This window comes from Simochromis diagramma, unplaced genomic scaffold (genome assembly GCF_900408965.1).
Source record: "Simochromis diagramma unplaced genomic scaffold, fSimDia1.1 OVJJ01000317.1, whole genome shotgun sequence".
NCBI classification, from domain to species: Eukaryota; Metazoa; Chordata; class Actinopteri; order Cichliformes; family Cichlidae; genus Simochromis; species Simochromis diagramma.
The window spans coordinates 3,174,714-3,197,199 of NW_024386994.1; the positions used below are offsets into that span (position 1 = coordinate 3,174,714).

A 22,486-nucleotide genomic window follows, 5' to 3' on the forward strand; every position below is an offset into this window, starting at 1 on the left:
CGCCCCATCCCTGAGCTACCGTACCTTCCTTAGCAACCTTAGACCAATAAAACCAGAACACATCAAATACATTTTTGCAACACTTTAAAAATATCTAAGTGAGGAGGGGGAAATGAATCAAGTTTGTGTTCTTTTTGGTTAGCAGTGATTTTTCCTTGAAACTCTCAGATGGATGCCATTTTTGTCCAATCACGTTCTTTTTGTTGAATCATCAATACTGAACATAACTGAGGCAAGTGAGGCCTGTACTTCTTTAGACGTTGGTCTGGGTTCTTTTGTGATGTCCGGGATGCGTCATCGAAGCACTCTTGAAGTATTTTTGGTACGCTGGGAAGTTTCACCGCTGTTCTGTGTTTTAGCCTTTTGTGGATGATGGTTCTCATTTTGGTTTTCTGGAGTACTGTTAATTAATGGTTAATCAAGGGGGACAATCACTTTTTTCACTCATGGTCAGTTGGTTTAAAAATGTTACAGTTTTTGTTACATTTGTTAATCTCCCTGTTATCTACAATTCTGTTGCCATCTTTTATATTATGCATTATTTATCCAAGAAGTTACCATAGCATGAAGAAGCGTGAAACAAAACACATTTAGAAGGATTTTATTCATTATAGAGATGAAAAAAAAGAAACAAAAAAAACATATAGAAAGTCAGTTTTGGCATTGTGTCAGACTGTTTAATAGTAGTGTTCTGTGGATATGAATGTAGATCTTTAAGACAGCCATCACCAAATGAACTTTATAATAGTATTCCAGATGTGGTCTAGGTGTCCCTCATCTCTCACTATGAATTTCAGCATGTCTTCACGTAAAGTAAATGCTTCTGAAGAATACTCCTTTCATTTAGATTTTCACAGTTCTGGTGCTTGCTGTATAGGAAAACTGGAAGCACCATGGCTCAGTGGGAGGACATTTTTCTTTTCCTTGATGCAAAAGATAACAGTGACTTCATCAGGCAGTTTTCACTCTCCTCAACATGGTAATTCTTCGTATTCAACAGCTCCTCCTATAGCATGTGTCTAATACGTCACACATTGCAGTCACTTTGTCACTCTCTCTGGCTCTGCCTGTAATCAAAGCATATGGCTTGGGAGAGCACATGGAAGCCTGCAGAGACATGGTGAGTGGAAAGACTGACCTTCCCCTGTCAGCATTCCACAGCGTCGCTGCTTTCACCTTCTGACATGTACCCTCCTGTCCAAATGAGGAAACCACTGAAACTTTCAAGTGGGGCACAACCAAGTCTTTCCTACTGTTTCCATAAATGTGCCTATTTCAGCCTTGTTATCTCTACTTTTCATGATGCTGCTATTTATCTTGTATCTCGGAGATGGCTGATAGCTATGCTGAGAGTGGTCAAAGGAGCTTTGAAAGAAAGGCGTCTGGACTTCTTTAAGTTGCTTGAAGACGTTTCACCTCTCATCCGAGAAGCTTCTTCAGTTCTAAGGTCAAATGGCGGAGAGTCCCAGATTTAAACCCAGTGGGAGTATCCCCCCCAAAGAGGGACAAAGGACCCCCTGATGGTCCTCTAATCACATGAGCCAAGGTGTGAAAACAGGTGTGGGTCACAATCAGCCAGGGTTTCAGGTGAGCTCATTGTGAAACCTGACCCCACCTTATCATGCGATTTCCTGACGTCAGATGGCCCAGGATGTCCCCAGACGCCTTAACGCCCACTCACATTTGACCTTAGAACTGAAGAAGCTTCTCGGATGAGAGGTGAAACGTCTTCAAGCAACTTAAAGAAGTCCAGACGCTTTTCTTTGAAAGCTCCTTTGACTTCGATGACCTGGATGACTGAGAACCTTCACAGACATATGCTGAGAGTGAAATATTTTTTTTGCAATTTTTGAAGGTAATGTAGCTGCTACGAGTTGAGTGACAGGAGGGACAACACTAATGCTCTCATTCTTATAAGATGAGGATCTCTCATAGTTAACATCTGCAACATTAGGCACATTCTTCTGTCAGTTTCATTATCCAATAGCATCTAGAAAACTGGAAGGTTTTCTATCAATGTGAGAGTATGACGGGAGTACGCGTGCATGCATGAAAGAATAGCACAGAAGCCTGTTGTGCAAGCTTTTATATAATTTCTTCTCGTCTATGATATTCAAACGATCACCTGCCAACATCAGAACAAATTTTACATCGAAACAGTTTGACACATATAAAACTTATTGCATGGATCTTCCCTCCACTGTGTTTGGCAACTCATTCCTGGTTCTATTACTACGAGATTCATTAGGTCAAGCACTTGAATCAAGGCAGCTCTTTAGGAAGGCATGGTCTCACTGTGCACATCTTGTAACCTCCAAATTGGTAGACAATGTAGTACATAGCTCACAGGAAAGTATAACTTTCAACACCCCCAACTTCCCACAACCAGTGACATGCATCCTCAAATGTTACAACTTGCACTCATTCAGGAGGAAATTCTGAATGTCCTTCACGTCACTGTAAAAACAAACAAACACACATAGAAAAATAAAGAACAGACTTAAATGCTGAAATAGTTCTTTGTACAAGTTCTAGCTTTACATTCAGCAGGTTGTCCTTACCTGTGATGAGTGGGAGACTCTTAGCTGCCATTTTCAACTTGATGATTCTCAATGGAGAACTTTTGCTCTTTCCACCCAAGAAGCCTCGCCTCATCTCGTGGAACTAGAAATGTTTTGGAACTTTATAAATAATTTCCCTTTTAGTATAATAAAATTCTCAATTTTCTCGTCTTTTGAGACAGCTTAATTTTTTTTTACTATGTTTAAAACTAGTTCTGTTTAATCAAGTGCACAATGAGCTTAGTGTTATTTAGTAATTTAAGCTACTTATTGCTTTACAAAGTCTGTTAGCATGTGTTAACCTGAACTTACATTAAATATGCAAAAAATTTACAAAGATTTGGTGCATTTCTCTCTCCAGTAGAGTTCAGAGACTAGATAAAAAATAGTCAACTGTACCAACCATCACAAACCTCTACAAATTGGAAAATAAAATCCCTATGAACAGTGTTAATCTTGAACATTACTTAATCTGTGGAAGGTAAGTAAAATTTGTTATGAATGGTGCTCGACTGCACTATTCACAACAAATTTTACTTAAGATACTATTATGCTGCTGCAGCAATACCATTTAAAAATCACAACACATTCAAATTAATTAAGTTCTAACCCCACCATGACCACAACCTATTTAAAGTTTCACTGAACTACATACAAAAACATAAATCAAAACTGACCCAGGCACATGGAAGAGCAATCTCATCCATCATCTAAACAAAGCATCTGCTACAGGAAGATGAAGGCTATTTAAAGGAAAGTGTGAGTGTTGGAGTTCATTCATGATATTCTTAGAATAGTTTTCATTCAATATGACTTCCTCATGAGACAACGAAACAATCAGAAGTAGGACAAACATTAGGAACCAGAATGGCGTTACTAATTCTGTGCACAATAATGCATTTAATCAGTTTTATTTACTAAATAAGATCAAATTGATATTATGTCATGTAAATTGTAACGATTCAGCTCAATGCAGGTCTGTTAAAAATGTTATGCAGCACTCATTCTCTGCACTTCAGTCAGGGGTATTTATGTCCAGTGCCCTCGTGCTGACAGTCCCTTTGGAGCCAGAGTATAGGAAATATATTGAAATTTCCTGGAAGTCCCTTCTGTGTGTCATAAAGGAAAAGGGTGTCCTTCAGGGGCCACATGAAAAAGCTCCGTCAGACAGGAAGTAAAGGTATGTTTGCATATGTATTATCGTAAGCTAACAATGCAATGGTCCCAGTATGCAAGGTCCCAGTATGACATGAGGGTTAAGTGACACATACAGCTTTACTCACAAATACTTGGAAACCCTGATAAGTCACCAAGCTTACATACCCCCACGCTTACCGTTTCAAAATCCTATGTAAGCTGCACGTATAACACACACACAGACACACACACAGACACACAGAGAAGTTAATAACCAGATATTAACTATGACCAGTGATTCACTACAACAGTCATGATTGTCCTGATGTCAGTAAATAAAAAAAATAATATTAAAAAAAGTTTCTCAATTCACTTTTAATCAAAAGCCAAGAAAAACAACTGGAACATTTCTGCATTTGTTCCTTTCCTAAACATGCAACATCTAAAACACCAGCTGGAGGACAAGTATGAACTGAAAACAACTTGATTCAATGTATTTCAGGTATTTTTCTAAGTTCATAGATATAACTCTAGACCCAGATTCTGAGTCAGCTTTAATTGTACATGTCAATGCGGTGCTAAACTGAAGCCAGTGCTGACAACTGTGCTGCACTGTTTGCTCAAAGGGCTGTTTGCTTATGTCTGGGCCAACATGAGAGAGAGAGAGAGGAGAGGGAGACAAGGTACGTGCTGCGAGCCATGCTTCATGATCAGAGCAGAGGATTGGGGTGGGAGGTGAGGGATGTGTGGGGAGTGCGGGGGCAGGGGTGTCCAGTCTCAGTGACTCCTGGTTTGGAATGGGACACAGTTATTGAATTTAGGATGACTTGGAGGAGGGGAGATGTAAAGTTGGGATGAACCCAATTGCACATTCCTCGTGCCATGACGAGGGGTGAGGCCAACATGCTGGGGGAACTGCAGGAGACGCTGCACCGTACTTTATAGGAGACAGCCAAAGAGCACAGCTGTTAGCTTGTGTGTGTGTGTGTGTGTGTGTGTGTGTGTGTGTGTGTGTGTGTGTGTGTGTGTGTGTGTGTGTGTGTGTGTGTGTTTCACTTTCTATCTAGGTTTTTGGCTTGGACCCAGCTAGGTCTACTCCTCTGGCGCGCCACAAGACAGGAAACTGACATAAAAGAACAGGGAAACTCTCCGTGAGCGACACAGGAGCCGAGGCAGGAGCCAAGACAGTGGTCACTGACAAAGTCAGAAGTTATTGTTTCAGGTTACAGGCATATACTGTGACAAGAACTGTATGTTATTGGAGTTATTGTGATTCCATTGTAATGGCCACAAGCTTGCAAAGAGTCCCGGGACAGGGATTTCATCAGTGAAACCGATGCCTTGACCTAATGCTGTCATTTAACCTCCAGTGGAACTCCATGCTAGTAAACAAGCAACACTGTGATCACTTACAGATATTCATTTGTACTGAATGCTCCTCCTGCAAATAAAGGGGGATACCTGTAAAGGGAGAATCTGACCTACTAGCTAGAATTGGGCTATCAGGATAAGCTTGTGTGAACACCTGTGCTTCTAGCAATCTAGAAACCATCAGCTAATCTACTGAGCCTCCTCTAGATGCAAAGACCAGTTTTATTGTTCCAGTTTAGCCAGAGTGGACAATTAATATGTACTTCAAGGTATCCAGTCCAGAAGGCTGCTCATGAATGCAGACACACTTTTTAAAAAGCTAATTAAAAGCTCTTATGCTGAATGTATACAATCCAGTATCAAGAAAGCTGCAATCCTTAATCCGAGGAAGAGATTGGCAACTATCATTTCAGATGTGATGCAACATCACGAGTAACCTAAACTGCATTCCTTACTCTGTAGCTAACTCTGTGTTTTAGCTCCTCAGATTTTCCCTATTATCTTTTGTATAATTCTTTGAAAGCATAACCACTTATTTTCCTTACATTTAGTCCTCTTCCTGTTGCCCATCTGCCCTCTTTGGTATTTCTTCTGACCTAACTGCCCCTAGTCACACTCCCTCTTATCTATTGGCCACTCATCACTTGTCATTTCCACTTAATGCCCTTTTCCCTCCTCCCTGCCATTTCACTGACTCGCTAGCCCTCTATGGCCTGAGATTTAGGTTTAACATTCCACCTCAGCCTCTTTCTTCCATTTACATTCTTCACTGTGCTGCTGTTCAATGAGCACACGTTTAACTTTGACTCTTAGTTTTTCTGGTAAAGGCAGCAGTCCCCAACCTTTTTTGCGCCACAGACCGATTTAATGTCAGACAATATTTTCACGGACCGGCCTTTAAGGTGTCGCGGATAAATACAACAAAATAAAATAATACGACCGAGACAGAAACTGTAGTATTTTGTAAATATAGTCATAAACATGTAAATTCACTGTGTTATTGTGTAACTTTATTAGCAGCGTCCTCCTGGAATATGCCAACAACATTGAGAGTAACATCCTCCTCTCTGCCCCTTAATGCTCTCTGGTCGCTATGGTAATGCGAAAATATTTCTTTCAAAATAAGACACAACTACAACACGGGAAAAGACCCAGGGAAACTGAGTTAACAATAAAAACCCTGAAAACCATCATTTTTACACCCGAGCCTCAACTCTCGTGGCCCGGTCCCAGTCCGTGGAGCGGAGGTTGGGGACCGCTGGGTTAGACCACACATTTTGACTTACAACACCATAAGCCTAAAACCATCCAACTTTAATTGATAACCTCATGGCTCTCGGATACAATAGTTTAAAGACGCCAATATTTTCCAAAACAAAGCACTCCCTTAATTTTGCTTACCACCTATCCAGGCCAGTGAACAACGCTGTAGCCCTCATTTTTTATTAGGTCTTCAAACAGATTCAGTCAATACAGCTCATAAAGCACTTTGTGAGACTGGCAGAACATATCTGAGTGTATATTAAGCTATAGCCCAGATTTTGTGATATCAGATAGCATAATGTCATCTGAGCTCCAACTGAACACAGGAAACTCTTCTCATTCTACACAGGACCGTCCACTGGATATGTGCAAATCTCATGATCATCAGGCAACATATACAATACAATAACAAGCAGACAGTCTAGAAGCTGTCCATCTAAATAAAGGATAACAGCCAGTACGGTACAACCAGAAAGTACATCTTCAACATAAGTGAGGGGAGTTTTGGAATATACATGCATTTGCTAACTAACTTATTCTGCAGCCATTAACAAACACCAGAATAAACACCCCGAGGCTGCTTTTATTGTTGCTGGCGACTTCAACCACACCAACTTAAAGACAGTCCTCCCCAGATTCCACCAGCATGTCTCCTGCCACACCAGAGGAGACAAGACTTTAGACCATGTGTATTCCAACCTGGCTGGAGCCTACAAAGCCACACCCCTCCCCCACATTGGACAATCGGACCATCTCTCCCTGTTCCTCACACCTAGGTATTCACCACTCATCCAACGTATGAAACCTGCTGTGAGGACAATTAAAGTGTGGCCAGAGGGGACAGACGCAGTGCTCCAGGACAGATTTAAAAACACAGACTGGAATATGTTCACCCACACAGACCTGGACCAGTACGCCTCATCTGTACTGGATTACATCTCCAAAACCACAGACAGTGTCACCACCCAGAAACGGATCACCATGTACCCCAACCAGAAGCCTTGGATGAACCGGGATGTTCGTCTCCTCCTGAAGGCCCGCAACACCGCCTTTAGGTCAGGAGATGCACACGCCTACAGTACAGCCAGGGCTAATCTAAAGGAGGGCATCAAAAAAGCCAAACACCATTACAAAAAGAAGGTAGAAGAACACTTCTCCAACTCCAACCCCCGACGCATGTGGCAAGGACTCCAGACCATCACAGACTACAGGACCACCAAACCCTCCCCCGCATCCTCTGATATCTCCTTCCTCAACGAGCTCAACAACTTTTATGCTCGTTTTGAGCGAGGGAACCCCACAACCACAACCAAAGCAGACGTGACGCCAGACCACCAACCTCTGACTCTCTCCCCCACTGATGTAGGAGCGGTGCTGAGCAGGATCAATGTCCACAAGGCTGCAGGTCCCGATGGCATCCCCGGGCGTGTTCTCAGAGCGTGTTCTGGGGAGCTTGCAGGAGTGCTCACAGACATATTCAACCTGTCCTTGGCCCACGCTGTGGTACCGGCCTGCTTCAAATCCACCTCCATCGTCCCGATACCCATAAACTCCAACCCATCTTGCCTCAATGACTACCGCCCAGTAGCCCTCACCCCCATCATCACTAAGTGCTTAGAGCGACTGGTCCTAGCACACTTCAAATCCTGTCTCCCCCCCACCCTGGACCCCCACCAATTCGCATACCGCCAGAACAGGAGCACAGAGGATGCAGTCTCCATCGCACTGCACTCTCACACCTGGACAACAACAACACCTACGCCAGAATGCTGTTTATAGACTTCAGTTCAGCGTTCAATACAATCCACCCCTCACAACTCATCAGGAAACTGACAGACCTGGGCATCAGTTCCCTCATCTGCAAATGGTTACTGGACTTCCTGACCAACCGCCCCCAACATGTCCGGCTGGATAACCACTGCTCATCTACCATCACAATGAACACCGGTGTACCACAAGACTGTGTGATGAGCCCTTTCCTCTACTCCCTCTTCACCCACGACTGCAGACCTGCTGATGGTTCCAACACCATCATTAAGTTTGCAGATGACACCATGGTGATTGGCCTCATCACTGACAACGATGAGGCCGCCTACAGGGAGGAGGTGGATCGTCTGGCTGAGTGGTGCGACACAAACAACCTGCTGCTTAACACCGAGAAGACCAAGGAGCTCATCGTGGACTACAGGAGGAATGCTGACCCACATCCACCCATCCACATTAAGGGGATGGCTGTGGAGCGTGTGAGCAGCTTCAAGTTCCTGGGAATCCACATCTCCGAGGATCTCACCTGGACGACCAACTGCTCCAAGCTGGTCAAGAAGGCTCACCAGCGCCTCTTCTTCTTGAGGACTCTGAGGAAGAACCACCTGTCCTCAGACATCCTGGTGAACTTCTATCGTTGCACCATCGAGAGCATCCTGACCAACTGTATAACAGTCTGGTACGGGAACTGCTCTGCCTCGGACCGGAAGGCGTTGCAGAGGGTCGTGAAAACTGCCCAGCGCATCGCCGGAGCACTACTTCCTGCCATAAAAGACATCTACAGGAAGCGGTGTCTGAAAAGGGCTGGGAAAATCATCAAAGACCCCTTTCACCCATCACATGGACTCTTCACCCTCCTGCCCTCTGGAAGGCGCTACAGGAGCCTCCGGACTAAGACCACCAGGTACCGGAACAGCTTCTTCCCCACAGCTGTCAGACTCCTGAACTCTGCCTCCTGACATCTGACCCACGTTAACACATGGACTGAACATACACACACCCACAATGGACAACTGTACCCTCAAACACACAATAATAACATGGACTGAACCACCACTCACAACCACTAGCACTTTATATAGCCTCTGTAGAAACTATCTACATATCCTCACTTATCTTAACTGCACTACTGTATAGCTCTGTGTAAATAATCATTCTGTACATACGATAATTTTTAACCCTACAACTGTTTACAACTTGCATAGTTCCCATTTCTGTATAGCTGTATATCTCAGATTCTGTAAAGTTATTTATTTCATATTCTGTATAGTTTTGCATATTTATATCCTGTTCATAGCCTGTACATAGCTTGTACTCACTACAGCCTGTACATACTTATAGTTATAGAATATTCACAACATACTTCATACCGTGTACATTATAACATACCATAATAGACCCATTTCTGTAATATACTTACATATCTATATTATTGCTAATATATATTGTAATATATCTATATCACTAAAGCACTTCTGGATGGATGCAAACTGCATTCCGTTGCCCTGTACCTGTGCATGTGCAATGACAATAAAGTTGAATTCTATTCTATTCTATTCTATTATTTACTACATTTATTTAAATCCAGTAACCTACAGCAGAGGTTTCTAACCTTTGTCATCCAAGTTCCCAAACAGATGGACTTGAGTGGCCTTTTATCCTTTAAAAAAACCCATTATTTGATCTAATTTAAAATGCATTTTAAAACTCACTTTTAAACATGATCTTAGCTATTCATTGGCTTAATCTGTAGATTTACTGCTATCTGTTACTTTCAGCTTTTTTTCCTACCTATTATGAATTCATTTCCAAACCCCTTTTAGTCTTCCTCTCAGTACTAGTGTACTTCTGTGCCTGGTTGGGAATCGCTTCCCTCCACACAAAAAGATGCCTATCATTCTGGACATCACGCTGCTTTTGGACATTCAGGTCACTGTCTGGTTCATGTCTTCTCATCATACAAACAAAGACTGAAATCTGCTTAACCTGTGTATAAAACACTGATAAGATGGACCAACAAGGCAAAGAAGGAACTTCAAGTTTGCTTTGACTACACAGACTAGGTCGTCTTTGATCCTGCAGCCACTGACCCCTATGAGGTGACTGACACTGTGACCTTACATATCAGCTTTCGTGAGGATGTGTGCATTCTCACTACAATGAGACGTGTCTACCACAGTGACAAGCTATGGTCTCCTGAGCTGAAGGTCATCCATGAGGTCAGGGAAGAGGCCCACAGAAGACAATGCAATCTGAGCAGCTACGCAAAGCTCCTGTGCCAAGCCATAAAACTGGAAAACAGCTAGACTGAAGCATTTTTGACAACTGGTCAAAACTGTCCTTTTCTAACATTTAAATTAGTCACTGACCTCAGAGCGTTTTACGACAGGTTTGATATGTCCATCCAAAGATAAAGATGCAGCAAACATTAAGCTGTAACACACTTTCAAACATCTGGAGTCTCCAACAGACTCAATTAGCACAGCTGCCCTCCACATCTGCTTCCTCTTTACAGTATTTTAGAATAGAATAGAATTCAACTTTATTGTCATTGCACATGCACAGGTACAGGGCAACGAAATGCAGTTTGCATCCATCCAGAAGTGCTTTAGTGATATAGATATATTACAATATATATTAGCAATAATATAGATATGTGAGTATATTACAGAAATGGGTCTATTATGGTATGTTATAATGTACACGGTATGAAGTATGTTGTGAATATTCTATAACTATAAGTATGTACAGGCTGTAGTGAGTACAAGCTATGTACAGGCTATGAACAGGATATAAATATGAAAAACTATACAGAATATGAAATAAATAACTTTACAGAAATCTGAGATATACAGCTATACAGAAATGGGAACTATGCAAGTTGTAAACAGTTGTAGGATTAAAAATTATCGAATGTACAGAATGATTTTTACCCCATACAAGACTCTGTACAGCTTCTGAAGCTGACCAGTGACAGCGTGTCTTTCAACAAGGCAGCGTATAGTAAGATAACATCAAAAAACAAATGAGAGACTAGTTAGAGAAATAATAAGAAAGATGCCAGAGAGAGTTCAGACTGTGATGATGAAAATAGTCATGGCAGTTATTGACTTTCAAGATCGTTAGAATGGTCTCTGTTTTATATGGTGTTTACACGTGTTTGCCAAAGTTTCAATAAATCGCTGCACCCATTTCCCATTTTCCTAGCTAAACATAAAAAGAGGGGTTGCTCAACACTTTTGCACAGTGCTGTAGACCAGGGGTGTCCAACTCCAGGCCTCGAGGGCCGGTGTCCTGCAGGTTTTAGATATCACCCTGGGTCAACACACCTGAATCAAAGGATTACTTCATTACCAGGTCTCTGGAGAATTTCAAGACATGTTGAGGAGGTAATTTAGCCATTTAAATCAGCTGTGATGGATCAAGGATACATCTAAAACCTGCAGGACACCAGCCCGCGAGGCCTGGAGTTCGACACCTGTGCTGTAGACCGTCTGGAGATTTAGTGGACTTAATTTGAGGAAGTTAAAGTTAACTTTAAAAATCAACTATTAACAGTTACAAACATTAAAAAAAATCTACAATACTGCACTAAAGGGCCTCATTTCAGGTATTGCATTCACAAAATTATTCCTTTACAAAAGAATAACATTGCTCTGAGATCTGTGACACAAGTTAAGTTATTCTGCATGAGAGAAAGGAGAAAACATCCCTGGTCCACAACCTCCCTTTGTCAATTTTATTACATTAATATAATAGATTATATTCAGGGATAGAACCAGGTGTAGTGTTGCAGTGATAAGATCACACAGCTCACTGTGGTTTCCCATTTGGTCCTTAATGTTTCTTTTTACAGGACTAGATTAGTGTTTCCACTGCATATGGCATGTAATGAATCACTAATCACGCCTTTAAAAGTTTGTTGATTTTGCCCCAAAATATGGATTTAATTGTTCCCATCCCACCCCCACATGCTGTACTTGTATTGTGCTTTATCAAATAGCTCAGTGTAAAGACCTGTTATAATCAGTGTCTCCAGCTCATCTCAGCAGGGCACTGAACATGCCAACTGACATTGTGAATACCATTATGGCAGGGTTGTCCAACTCCAGGACTCGCGGGCTGGTGTCCTGCAGGTTTTAGATGTGTCCTTGATCCATCACAGCAGATATAACGGCTAAATTACCTCCTCAACATGTCTTGAAGTTCTCCAGAGGCCTGGTAATGAACTACTCATTTGATTCAGGCATGTTGACCCAGGGTGATATCTAAAACCTGCAGGACACTGCCCCTCGAGGCCTGGAGTTGGACACCCCTGTATTATGGTATTTTGTGAGAAAAGAAGCAAGAAGTGCTTGCCTCTGCTCCTCACATAGATAAGATTTGTTAATTTGTCTATTTTCAGGGGAAGAAAATAGATTATTGATGGTTATAGAAAACACAGCTCCAAAAAGACCGCTCTGGGTATACATTTATACAATTAAATGAATTGATCCATAGGAAAACCACTTCATTATCAGTGTTATTCATTGTTCAGCTCCTCAAGTTTGTCTCAAGAATCCCTGTACCTACCTAATTGTGCAGCCAAAAAAAGGGGTTTTCAGTGACTGACAGAGATGTGAACAGGGCCAACTGTCTTGTCAGCCTCGTCCTTCGTTTCTGTCAAAAACATGTACAATTCTTGGAGACATGAACTTATTTACATTAATCTGAAGGTTAAAAATGTCAGCTTAATGTCTAAATAGGCACAATGGCAACTATTGTGAGCAATCCTAATAGATTGGCTCTAGTGAGAAACATGCATCACTTTCCATACAGTCTGAAATGGAATCACATTAATGGATGTTTGGATATTTCTTGTGATGGCCCTTAAAGCAATAACACAAACTGAATGTTTCAGAAAGCAAACCGGCCTCATACATTACATCACCTGATGTACAGTCTAATGTCATACTCACCACATCTTTTTCCATCACTGTTGTCTGAGTGAAGCTGTGAAAGACATTAAGGTAAAGGGGACCTGTCTAAATGCTGTCACTTTAACAAATTCCTGAACACACCAATAGTACAGATACTATATTGCATTTAGAAGAACTGGTAAAAAATAACCTCAATGATTGTGTATATTGTATTTGTAAAGGGATGTCCAACCTGTCTCCAGCTGAGTCGTGTGTCACCAGCAGACAGGTTAGAGCAGCATTCACACAGGTCACTGTCTCCCTCTGTCGTACGCTGGCTGAACAAAAGACACATGCTGACCTTTAGATGGGAAACTACACCTTTAAAAGTACATCTCTCATCAGTGGATGTGACCTGAGATGAAACTGAAACTGACAAGTATGAAGATATGAAACTGCAATGTTTAAAATTTTAGAAGCCTAAACTGAAAGTGGGCCTGTGAAAGAAGCAGGTTTTTTTCAAGCTTGCTAAGTAAGCTTTGTTTCAAAGTGGCCATAAGATGGCAGCTGATGAACATCTTTAAACAGAAACATTAATTAAGCACACTAGTCCAATATTTAATTCAACAATATTACAGTTCTTCCCTAACGTTTTCTACACAGACAGTAATTTAACCTTTTTTGTAATTTAACCTCTGTACACCACCTCAGTGGATTTTGAATCAAACACTAAAGATGTGACTGAAATGCAGACTTTCAATTTTACTGGGTTTAACAAAAAATTCACATTACCCGTTTAGAAATAACAATTTTAATACACAGTCCTCTATTTTCAGAGGCTCAAAAATAATTGGAAACTGACCGACGGGTACAGTTTCAAGACCACTGATGATGGGTTCTATACTTCGGGATTTTTATTCACATATTAAATAGAAACCTTATATTTAAATCTATGTTAGTTTGTACTGTTAATGTTCAGCCTCTGATGCGGGTTTGTGTATAAAAATCCCTGGAAATATACACCTTTATAAAACTCTTTGAAGTGCAGAAAGTCTGCACTTCAGTCAAATATTGACTGACTAAATCCACCATGGTGCCGTACAGACACAAAAAAATACAACAACTGCCAATTGTCCAACAAATTATAGAACGAGATGAGTTAAAGTCATTTATGGTAGAATGTAGATGGAAAGTCTGGCAGTAAACTGTCCATAAGACGTGTAATGCAGGAGGACTGTATCAGACTTGGACATGATGTGTTTTGTGTTCTATTCACAAATGACTACAACTGTATTGACTTTTTTCTTATAGTCAAAAGAAAATACTCACCCCTGATTTGTGATAAACCTGTAGCCTTGCAAGGAGAGAGGGTCAGGCTTCAGTGTAGCTACGCAAGAGTCGACTTATACAGTGACAGGAGGGTGCATCAGGGCCTCTGGCTTCTAAAAGCACTGCTTCCCCCTGCTGATACACTGTGGAACTACACTGAGAGGTGCACACATCTGTGGAACAACAGTTTTCTTTCCAGTGCCTGCTTCATTTAGACTCCACATACAAACAATATCGCCAAACTAGAGAATGAATAAGACTTCAGTTTAACCTGCCATGATATGAAGGGAGAAGTGCTGCAGTCCAAAGACACTGACCGTGGATGTCATTGGTTCCCAGGTTAGGCTTAGTGGTTCTCGACTTACTTTTTGCTTCCTGTATTCACACAAAAATTACACACAGGTTATGCCAGTGTTTGTCATCATATAAACACACAGGCGTTGAACTCAGTTTAATCTGGACAAGTTTCTTGTTACTGTTAACCGTTTGAACCCTGCACTGTTGGTTTTCTATTCTAATCATTCAGCTTTTACTTTTACTCCACTAAAGTGACCAGCTTCGCTTATTTTGCCAGTGATACAATTTGTACCGTTAGCCAACAATTTTAAAAAAAATTCAGCCATTTAAACTGTTTACAATTTAACTACTAGCTATAGTAACATAATTGATCAATTATGTAAATACTCCTAAAAAAAACCCACACATTTAACAGTATACAATAACACATTACATTATTCATACTTTTAGCGAGCCGTATGATTTGCCCCCTTTCCACCAGTTTATTATTTATCAATTATAGTAATTTATCTTCCTTTTAGATGCCATTTTCTGCTTTTTTTATCGGTTACGTTGAATTCAAACTTGCTCTTTTAATCCTTTAAGTGTACCAGCTGAGCTTATTTTTACACTGGACTCAGTCTCACATTCTCGTAGCCCTGCAGAGATAACCATTTCAGCTTCAGACACCGCTTCCTTTGGTCTGCAGGAGCTTTCCTGGGACAAGTTTTCTCCAAGTTGAAAACACTGGGGACTGAACGGGATACGTCTGTCCTGGGAAAACTGATGCTTCTCGGCTATTCTCACTTTGTTTTCGCCGCATCGCATTTGAAGTGCTTTAAAGAGTTTCTACATTATTTTGGGGGCAAAACGCAGATATACCAAAACTGCGAAAATGTAGGCGACACCGGTGTGTTTTCCCTGGGTAGCCATTGCCAAAGAGAAAACCCAAGGCCTGAGTAATTAACGTGGTTGTACACAGGTGTACTGCTCCGTGCTCTCGCGCGCTGGACCGTGGATTCTACTTTCAAAGACTGTGGGGGGAAATACAAACATTTTTATTCACGCTATACTTAATAAAAAAAAAACATGTGCTACATTAAGCAATTTTGTTTTGGTGACCTTTTTTTTCTTGTCAACACACTGCATCCTAATTCTATTTTATCAGCACACATATCTATGTGGAAATATTCATTTCAAGATAACGATATTTTCGCACACTCGAATATTTGTTTGTTTAGTAGTAGTAGCAGTCGTACAGTAATTTCACTTTCAAACGACTGAAACCGGTGACTTTTTGTGTTTAGAAACAAAATGAAACGAAAAGACCGAAAGGCTCTTGAGGGCATAACTGTGAGTGGAACCAATGTCAAGACGGAACTCAGTTACTCCTCTTAGTGTTCCGTAGGGATAGTTATTGTAGCTGTACTTAGTAAGCGTCGGATGTTTTGAAACTGCTGACGAGTGTTTGGATGTTATATGTGTTTGTAAAAAATAAAAAAGGAAAGAAAAGAGGAAAAACATGGATAAAAAGTCCGTACCAGCGCCGTCAGAGGAAGAGATTGACTGGGGAGGAAGTGGAGCAGGAGGGAGCAAAAATTTACAACAGGACAAAACTTTATTGAAGAATGTGCACACTGGTCTTCCTAATCCACCTTCGGGTGCTCTAAAATGTTCTCTAATAAAAGGAGACTATCTCTACTTCCACTATGGATGCGATGGACAGGATGACAGAGGCTGGGGATGTGGCTACAGGACCGTTCAAACGCTGTCTTCGTGGATTTGTCATAACTGCTCTCCGCCTAAAACCCACTGCAGGCCGGTACCGAGCCTCCCCGAAATCCAGCAAGCGTTGGTAACAATGGGGGACAAAACCGACTCCTTTTCAGGCTCCAGGGAGTGGATAGGAACATTTGAATGCTCTCTAGTCCTCGACCATTTCTACGATGTTCCCTGCAAAGTGGTGCATGTCAGAGGCGGAGGGGCCGAGCTGGAGCATGTCGCAGTGGCTGAGCTCCATCAGCACTTTGAGAAGCATAACTCTCCAGTGATGATGGGAGGAGACAGAGACAACTCCTCAAAGGGGGTATTGGGGGTGTGGACCGGGGATAAGGGGAGCTATTTGCTGGTTCTCGACCCGCATTACTATGGATGTGAGCTGGACAGGACAGAGCTGCAGAGGAGAGGGTGGGTGGCATGGAAAAGAGTATCATCTCTGGATCAGTCTTCATTTTATAATCTGTGTCTGCCACAGACTGCAAGACTGCTAAATGTGTTTTAGACATTCAGTATGGTTGTTTCAAAATGAGCTGCAGTGCCATCCTGTGGTTAAACTCATTAAAGCTCTTGAAGAGCAGCAGTACCAATCGAATATGTTGGTTTTTGTTTTGTTTTTTTATTAGAAATGTGAGGATCAGTTAATTTCTTGGTCAAAACAGTGTGTTTGGCTTCTCAAATGTCTTCATTTTGTGTTTTTGTGAAAAATATTTTTCAGTATTCTACAGGCCTACATAGACCCTTGACAGCTGCTCACTTTTATTTCACATTTTGTGCACAAGATCATTTACTATAAATGCATGTGTCTCCTGATCATGCTGGATACACAAAGCCATCATAAACTGAGGAAAATCTTGTGATCACCTACACATGATATGTGCTGGACAATGCTTCAATATGCACTGAGAAAGAGATCTGTACGCATGTAAACATATTAAATGAGACAAGCTTCATTTAGGCTCACTCAATTCTCCGTTTTATTCCTTGCATCATATAATTTAATTTGACATGACATCTGGGTTCCATTTATTTCTCGAGCTACATTTCTGCCAAGAGATCAAAAGATCACCTTTTATATCATTTATCTGATACACAATCTTTATAGAAAATCTGGAAGTTCTTGTCCACATCCATCCTCCCCTTGAGGAATTTCTCTAGGTTTTTGAGAGGAACCTCCACCATTTGGTTGTTGACACGATCATTTAGCCCATATGCACCAAAGACAGGGAACTTATAGCGCACAAAGTACGGCGCATTTTGGTCGAACTCGGTGCAGCAGTAGGCCGACCACATGTACTCGGGCACAGCTACCCGGTCCTGGTTGTTGCGACGGATCGTGTGTCCAGAGGTGGTGACCCCGGTGATCACAAAGGCTTTGCCGCGGCAGTAGTTGTTGAGGCGCTTTCGGACGATGTCTTGGTGTTCCGCCCAAGGACCCATGTTGAACTCCCTGATCTGAGGCACCACGTTCGTCAAGGTGTAGGTGGACGCCTTGTCTAGAGGGTCAGCCTGATGCTCATCGGGATTTAGTTGGCCGCGTTCATACTGAACCACATCGGCGTAGTCCTCCAGGACTGCCTGGGAGTCCTCAAAGTTCATGTGCATGTTTGCAGACTGGGGGAAGGGCTCCATGTTACTGCTGCTCTTTTCTGAGGCCAACTATGGAGAGACAGAGAGAAAAGAAAAAGCAAAGTAGTTTTACTCACAGTTTGCACACTCATTTTTTTCTGGGAATGGTGCAAAGACTCATGGGAATAGAGATGATATGATGGTATCGTTTGCTTGTGCGACTGTTTAAATAGACCAGTAGTTGTCCAATAACTCAGTGGAAATGTGAATAAGCTCATATCTTGTCACACTTATACAAATATAGGAGACAAAATTCATGGTATGTGGGCAAAGAGTTGAAGTTATACTTTTAAAAAGATAATCTGTTTATGAAGATTAACCCCAACCTGACACACCAGATGGCTGCCTCTCCCTTAGCCTGTTTCTGTCGGAGGTTTCTTCCTGCTAAAAGGGAGTTTTTTTTCTTCCCACTGGCTCCAAGTGCTTGCTCTTCGTCTGATTGTTGGTCTTTACCTTACAGTATAAAGCAGCTTAAGGCAACTGTTATTTTGATTTGGCTCTATATAAATAAAACTGAATTAAAATAGGAAGACAAAAACAGTATAACAGCATCCAAAGGGTTGAGAGTCAGCTACTAAAGCTTACAATAAGCGCAGCCATGAACTGTAAACTCTGTTGTAGTTTACACAAAGCACCGTTAAAAGTTGACGAATCTAGCTGCCAGTGCTTTTCTGCAATTAAACAGCCACTTCTTACAGAAAAGAAACGAACTTTTGTCATTTTTAGAGAAAAATGCCAAATTTGCATAAATGGTAATGGAAACACTATCTCAGTGAAATAGCACACAGAGCTAATAAAGCAGCTTATCTCAGCTTTACATTGTTTCTATTACAGTAGCATAGTTGCTGCAGTTCTTTAGCTGCTTGTTAAGAAACATCAGGTGATATTGCCTTTACACTTCCAAAAATGTCAAGAAATCTCCAATGACTGCATGTGAATAGATACAGAGTACTGTGAATATATATAGTGTGAATAGTATTATGTCAGATATATAGCACACTGTATGGGCAAACATGCAAAATTGAGAATGAAACCAGGCTTCTGTTTTATTTGTTTCATCTTCGACTGAGCTCGCAAGCACTCTCACCTGAGGCTCGAACATCCAAGGGAAATCCACCTTCTTCTCCCCATCTGACTTCTTGAATGTATAGGCTGAGTAGATGGGGACGTGTTTGTGTGAGTCGTACAGGGTGACATAGCGGGGTTTGTCCTCATACCGCTGGCAGATCTTCTTAAAGGAGTTGCTGAGGTATCCTCGTGGTGGTGTTCCCATAAAGAGAGAGTCCTTGCAGCGCTCCGCATGGTTGAAGTCTCCTACAACTCCTGCCTGGGACACTTCAAGCAATCCACACATTAGGAAGACCATGGCAGCTGCCGTTGCTAAGGCACAATTTGTAAATGTAGGTATCATCACTGCAGCTTTTTTTTCTCAGCAGCTCTCTTTTGTGTCTTTTTAGATGTGTCTTCTCTTGCTAATGTGTCTCTAATTCACCTGTGACACACCACTGCAATCTACTACTGCCTAACAAGTGCAGCCTCTGTCCCAGCTCTATCACACCCCACATTTCCCTTCATGCCTCACCTGCACTTCAAGCGAGCAATTCTCTCATTGTAAAGGCTTTTCCATATATTCAAATTCCCACGAGTGTCGTAGCAGTAGTTATCAGTCACTGAGAGCATTTTATTACTGTAAAGTGCAGAGGACAAATGGCACTCACTTCAGACCTTCAATTCAAAAATAGCCTTTCTTCCATCGTCGGCCTTGTTGCAGTGAATGAAGCTGAAGTTTAATGAAAGAGTAGAAATGGGAAACTCATGTTTTAAAGCCAGTTTTTGTTTAAAGTGTAGAAGGAGACTTGCATTGGAGAATTTCCACATATCAAGTTTAGATTTTTCATTTCAGCAGCAAATTAAAAAGCTCTATCCCATCATGAGCTGGTGCTGTAACTTAATATGCATGTGACATCTGATGACAGGTTTCAAATTGGTCAGAATATGTCAAAAACAAAACTTCAGAGACAGTTTCATTCAGTGGTTTATTCCTGTGAAATATATGAGAAAGTTACATTTTGTTACATTGCAAGAGTGTTTAAAGTACAGTATGGCCCCTCCCCCACACCTTTCCAACACGTGAACAACCTACTAATGTAAATCCTCCCCTCCCCCCCCCTCCTTGATAGCTGGCTATGCCTCTGCCTTCAAAGTAAAGGTTATGCAGAACAACAAAAAATACACGTGATATCCAGTGTCGGCAGATTTTATGACCCGCTTTTGAGAGCACATAAACTATCCCTTACTTGGAAGCTTTTGTTTTACCTGATGTAACATGTCATATAAATTACCATGCACAGTAGAAAAAGCACAGGTGTAGATAACAAAAGAAATTGTGGTTGCAAATTTCATGGATACTGTTAGCGATAGCTCACTGTCACACTGTTATAATTTAGCTGGATGTTTTGTTGGCACATGATGGCACCTCATTTTACTTACAAACACCACAAAGATCAGTGACAACTTAAAGGAAAAATTAGTAACCTGTATATCTCTTTTATGGTTTGGATTCATCTGTCCTCTTTGAAGGGGCACTGCAAGTTAAAAGAAACTTTTCATAACCTTTGTTCTATGATTGCAACATTTTATTCTGATGGGTGTGGTCTCCTCTATGATGACAGTGCCCCAATCCAGAGGGCATGAGGATTACTGAATGGTTTGATGGGTATGAATTTAAAGCAGTTCATAGATTATGGCCTCTGTAATAACAGGATTAAAACCCAATTGAATAATCACAGGACATAAATCATAAAAACACCAAATAATAAAGGGAATAAAAAAGATACAGCAACGTCTGTTGAGAGATTGATGTTCCAGAGACCAATGAGAAGGTACACTGGCACTCTTCTGGTAGGACTACTTTTTTTTGTCTTTCTTTAATTTGTCAAATGTTAAAATATCTCTAAATATTTTCCCTATGCAGTTTTCTCAGGTGCTTGTATGGAACAGTCGCCCACAAAGATCTGAAAGTTCTGGCTTACAAATTCTGTCTTCTTAAGAAACTCCTCCAGCTTCTGGACGGAGACTTCCACCATGTCATTGTTCTCATCCTCGTTGAGGCCATAGTAAGCAAAAGATGGGAATTTATAACGGTTCATAAAAGGTGTGTTGTGGTCATAGTCAACACAGCAATATGCTGACCACAGGTAGGTGGGAACTGCAATGCGGTTCATGTTTTCCCGGCGGATCATCTTGCCAGAGGTGGTGACCCCGGTGACAATGTGAGCCGTTCCACGACAGTAGTTGTTAAGCCTTTTGCGGATCATGTGTTCCTGTTTGTCCCAGATTAGGTTGTTGACTTCAGGCACCACGGGTACCACATTGGTGAGGGTGTAGGTAGCTGCTTTGTCGTCAGGTTCATTCTGATGCTCGTCCGGGTTGAGCGTGCCGCGCTCGTAAAGGATGGCATTTGTATAATCGTCAAGAACAGCTTGGGCATCTTCAAAGTTCATGTGCACGTAACTCCGTGGAAAGGGCTGCATCTCGTCTGTTTCAGAGGATGTGGACAGCTGTGCAGAGAGACAGACCCACAGCAAATGAGGGCACGAGCATGACTGAATGCGATTACATGACTACGCAACAAATTCTTACGCACATTTCAAAGCAGTGAACTTTCTAGTTTTCTTTACCTGAGGTTCGTACATCCAAGGGACATCCATACATTTCTCCCCTTCCGAGCGTTTAAATATGTAGGCAGAGTAGATCGGTATATGGTCCACAGTGTTGTACAGAGTCACGTAGCGTGGCTTTTTGTTGTAGTACTGACAAATGAACTGGACGGAGTGGTGTTCCAGTCCTCTCGGTGGCGTTCCCATGTAGAGGAATTCTTTGCACTCTGGAGAAAGCTCTTTTTCCACTTTGCCTATCACTGCTAACATTATGCTGAAAAGTAGAAAAGCTGTCTGTGCCCAAGCTGCCATAGCTAGGAGGGATCCTGAAGCCACTCTGGTAACAAGTTAAAGCTGTTAAATAGTATGTTAGGTATATTTTTGAGCTCTGCTACAAATGACTGCGTGCGTCTTTATGCTCAGTAAAACAGCTCATACACATTTCCCACTCTGCTCTCTGTAATCTGGCCTCAGTATGCAAAGTAATGCCATCTTTATACCTTATCATATCCACCCACAGCTGGCGAAACAGGGACTATGGCCAATGGTGCCTCACACTGGTTAGAGTAATGTTATTTCTTTGAACACATCCTCCCAGATGGTCAAACATTTATCAAAAACACAAAGCTATACTTGCAATTTTAAAGTGCCTTGGGTTTTTAAAAGATCGTTGTGCGTCATTGTGAACTTTATATTTGCTACCAATGAAGTGTATACTCTACTCTACTACTACTGATATCACTGACAAATGCAGAAAAAATACAAGTTAAGTATATCAGGGTTACGTTAACATACATTTTTGTGTGTGTACACTCATGTTGTT

General features: G+C 41.6%; 4 protein-coding genes and 1 pseudogene across 4 annotated transcripts in view; 1 reads left to right on the top strand and 4 right to left on the bottom strand.

Moving 5' to 3' along the window:
- LOC120739024 (tenascin-X-like) overlaps positions 1-22,486 on the bottom strand; it is an 877,833-nt gene that overhangs the window by 44,902 nt on the left and 810,445 nt on the right. The gene's annotated exons all lie outside the window — the stretch shown is intronic.
- Positions 13,467-15,655, bottom strand: LOC120739101 (annotated as a pseudogene).
- ufsp1 (UFM1-specific peptidase 1 (non-functional)) lies at positions 15,865-17,328 on the top strand. Its single transcript, XM_040040683.1, has one exon. The coding sequence runs from the start codon at positions 16,122-16,124 to the stop codon at positions 16,878-16,880; it is 759 nt and encodes a 252-aa protein (XP_039896617.1). The 5' UTR covers positions 15,865-16,121; the 3' UTR covers positions 16,881-17,328.
- si:dkey-85k7.10 (endonuclease domain-containing 1 protein) lies at positions 17,329-20,338 on the bottom strand. The gene is made up of 2 exons (XM_040040681.1): positions 19,092-20,338; positions 17,329-18,034 (listed from the first exon to the last, which is right to left on the bottom strand). Exons 1-2 carry the CDS (start codon positions 19,413-19,415, stop codon positions 17,453-17,455), a joined length of 906 nt encoding a protein of 301 aa, XP_039896615.1. The 5' UTR covers positions 19,416-20,338; the 3' UTR covers positions 17,329-17,452.
- Positions 20,464-22,154, bottom strand: LOC120739040 (endonuclease domain-containing 1 protein-like). Its single transcript, XM_040040682.1, has 2 exons — positions 21,685-22,154; positions 20,464-21,564 (listed from the first exon to the last, which is right to left on the bottom strand). The coding sequence occupies exons 1-2, from the start codon at positions 21,973-21,975 to the stop codon at positions 20,971-20,973; spliced, it is 885 nt and encodes a 294-aa protein (XP_039896616.1). The 5' UTR covers positions 21,976-22,154; the 3' UTR covers positions 20,464-20,970.